Here is a 2,357-nt window from a genome sequence, read left to right as displayed (position 1 = left end):
AGAGGTCCGGGAACTCCTTCGGCGTCCAGTTGAAAGAAAGAGATATCGTAGACCAGATTTGAAGGATCTTGTTTGGTTACCAGTGGATGAGAAGGAACTTGTTTGGTACCAGAGGTGAGGTGACTTCTTTGTGTCCAGTACATGAACTGGGATGAGTTCTCGAGCAGAGATCACGTCCTGTTTGGTTTCCACTGGATAAAATTGGATGTTTTTGACCAGAGGTGTGGGAACTGGATTGGATTAGAGGGCTTATTCTAGACAATATTTCAAGGAAGTTGTTCGGTTTCCAATAAATTCAATGGGATACATTCTATACCGGGGACTTATATCAGTTCCAGAAGATAACATTCAACCAGAGGATTCCAGTCGTTGAAACAGGACTGATTTAAACCAGATTTTAAGGGGAACTCTTCTGGTTTCTTGTTGATAAAAGGGGATGTGTTCAAAGTTGAGGAGGTGAGGAACTCATTGGGTCTTGGGTGAAAGAACAGGACAAAGTGCTAGACTTTTCTAGGAACTTGGTTTGTTTTTAGTGGATAAAAAGGGGGAACAAGTCCTTGGCCTTGGTAAGGGAACTTGTTCAGTGTCCGGTAGATGAAACAAGACCTTTATTTGACCAACAGTGAAGGAACTGGTTTGGCGTCCAGGAGAAACAACGGGACTAGATTAACCTTGTTCTAGACCATCGGGTATTTGTTTGGTTTCCATTAGATGAAACAGGATTCTAGACTAAAGGTGAGGATTAAAGAGTACTCAGATGTACTCTAGACCAGATTCGAGGGAACTTGGTACGTTTTCAGTAAATGAATGGGCATTTGTTCTAGACCAAGAATGAGGGAACTTGTTTGATTTCCAGTAGAAGTAGAGCTTGATTTATGGTCCTGCACACAGAAAGGCCCAAAACAACCTGGATTTGAACCAAGAACCTTCTTTCTGTGAGGCAGAAGTGCTAACCACTGAGCCACCGTGCTACATGTAGCCACCGTGCAGGTTTTAAACAGAAGTATAAATCATGCGTAACAGGGAGGTGTTCCAATCTAAATGTAAGATATTACTTTGGTTTCCAGGAGGGGAGAACCGGTCCTATCCTTGACCGAGGGTGGCTGATCTGAAGCTATAACTCATTTGGTTTCCAGGAAGGGAGAACCGGTCCTATCCTAGACCGAGGGTGGCTGATCTGAAGCTATAACTCATTTGGTTTCCAAAAGATCAAAACAGGACGTGTTCCAAACTGAAGATTATTATTGGGGAAAATCCAAACTTCTAGACCAGATTCAAGGGGGACTCGTCTGGGGGTTTCCAGTCGATCAAACGCACATTGTTGTTAATGGTTTTGAGTCTGAACGAGGACGTGCTTTAGACCATCGGGGAGGGAACTTGTTTGGTTTCCAGCATCAGGGAGTCCTGGTCCGGGTCCAGGGCTTCTCCACTGTTCTGCTCCTCGGTGCTGCTCGCGGTGTGGGGGTCTCCGGGACCCTCGTCCTAGACAACAACAACAATGACAAATCCCAGCATGAAAGCCTGAGACTGAGTACTCGCATTACTTGTTTGCATTTTTTGTACCGTTTTTACATTTACTTTTTAGAGTAACTTGAACATGGAAGTTTCCAGAAAGTTAACATTTTGCAAAAGCGACTTGTGTTTTACTAAGTCAACTAACAAACAAAAGTGATAAAACTCAGTTCCTGTCTTTTAGCGTGCATGTGTGTAGTATTTGAGTCGTTGACATGTGCTCCCTCTTACCGTCACCCAGGGGTGGGACAGGACCTCCTCGGCGGTGAACCGGGTGTCCACGTTCACCTGCAGCATCTGGCTGATCAGCATCTGAGGACCAGGTTGGACAAATGTGTCTTCTGTTAAAATCTAACGCAACAAGATACCTGGTGTCCTATTACAGAATAAAATCCTAATCCTTCCCCTTCCTTAACCCTTGCGTCGTCTTCCCGTCAAAATTGAACACTTTTGTTGAGACTTTTTAAATCAGTGTGTTAACTTTTTCTTACGTTTTTGTCTCTTTTTTTTTCAATGTTTGTCACTTATTGGAAGTTTTCAACACTGCGTAACACTAACTTATTAACTTTAGTGTTACAGTTATCTTGGGAATTTATGGTCAATAAACCTCATTTATAGGAAATTATACCGAATGTTTGAGTTAGAAAAGCAGAAATTAGGAATTATTGAGACTAAAATTAAAGGAATGGATGTTGATGATAATCACAGACTGGAATATGTCAACTTTTACTCAATACTATTTCAAAAACACTTCCATTTTGTTTTCCAATGTTATAAAATTGAATAAGACGCCCCAAAATTAATGAAAGTAGAGATGTGTACTTGGCAAAGAGCGTTGGGTGGAA

The 2,357-nt window shown here is 42.0% G+C and overlaps 1 protein-coding gene across 1 annotated transcript in view; it reads right to left on the bottom strand.

Annotated features, from left to right (window-relative positions):
• Nucleotides 1–1,185: 1,185 nt before the first annotated feature.
• The window catches only part of LOC117935194 (serine/threonine-protein kinase DCLK2-like), a 13,792-nt gene continuing 12,620 nt past the window's right edge, over nt 1,186–2,357 (bottom strand). Inside the window, exons 9-10 of the mRNA XM_034857332.1 lie at nt 1,744–1,824; nt 1,186–1,482 (exon numbers count right to left, since the gene is read on the bottom strand). Coding sequence (XP_034713223.1) covers nt 1,357–1,482; nt 1,744–1,824 — 207 coding nt within the window. The 3' untranslated portion in view covers nt 1,186–1,356. The remainder of the gene's footprint in view (nt 1,483–1,743; nt 1,825–2,357) is intronic.

The sequence above is a fragment of the Etheostoma cragini genome, chromosome 19 (genome assembly GCF_013103735.1).
Source record: "Etheostoma cragini isolate CJK2018 chromosome 19, CSU_Ecrag_1.0, whole genome shotgun sequence".
In the NCBI taxonomy this organism is placed as follows: Eukaryota; Metazoa; Chordata; class Actinopteri; order Perciformes; family Percidae; genus Etheostoma; species Etheostoma cragini.
This window is presented reverse-complemented; position numbering and strand designations above follow the sequence as displayed.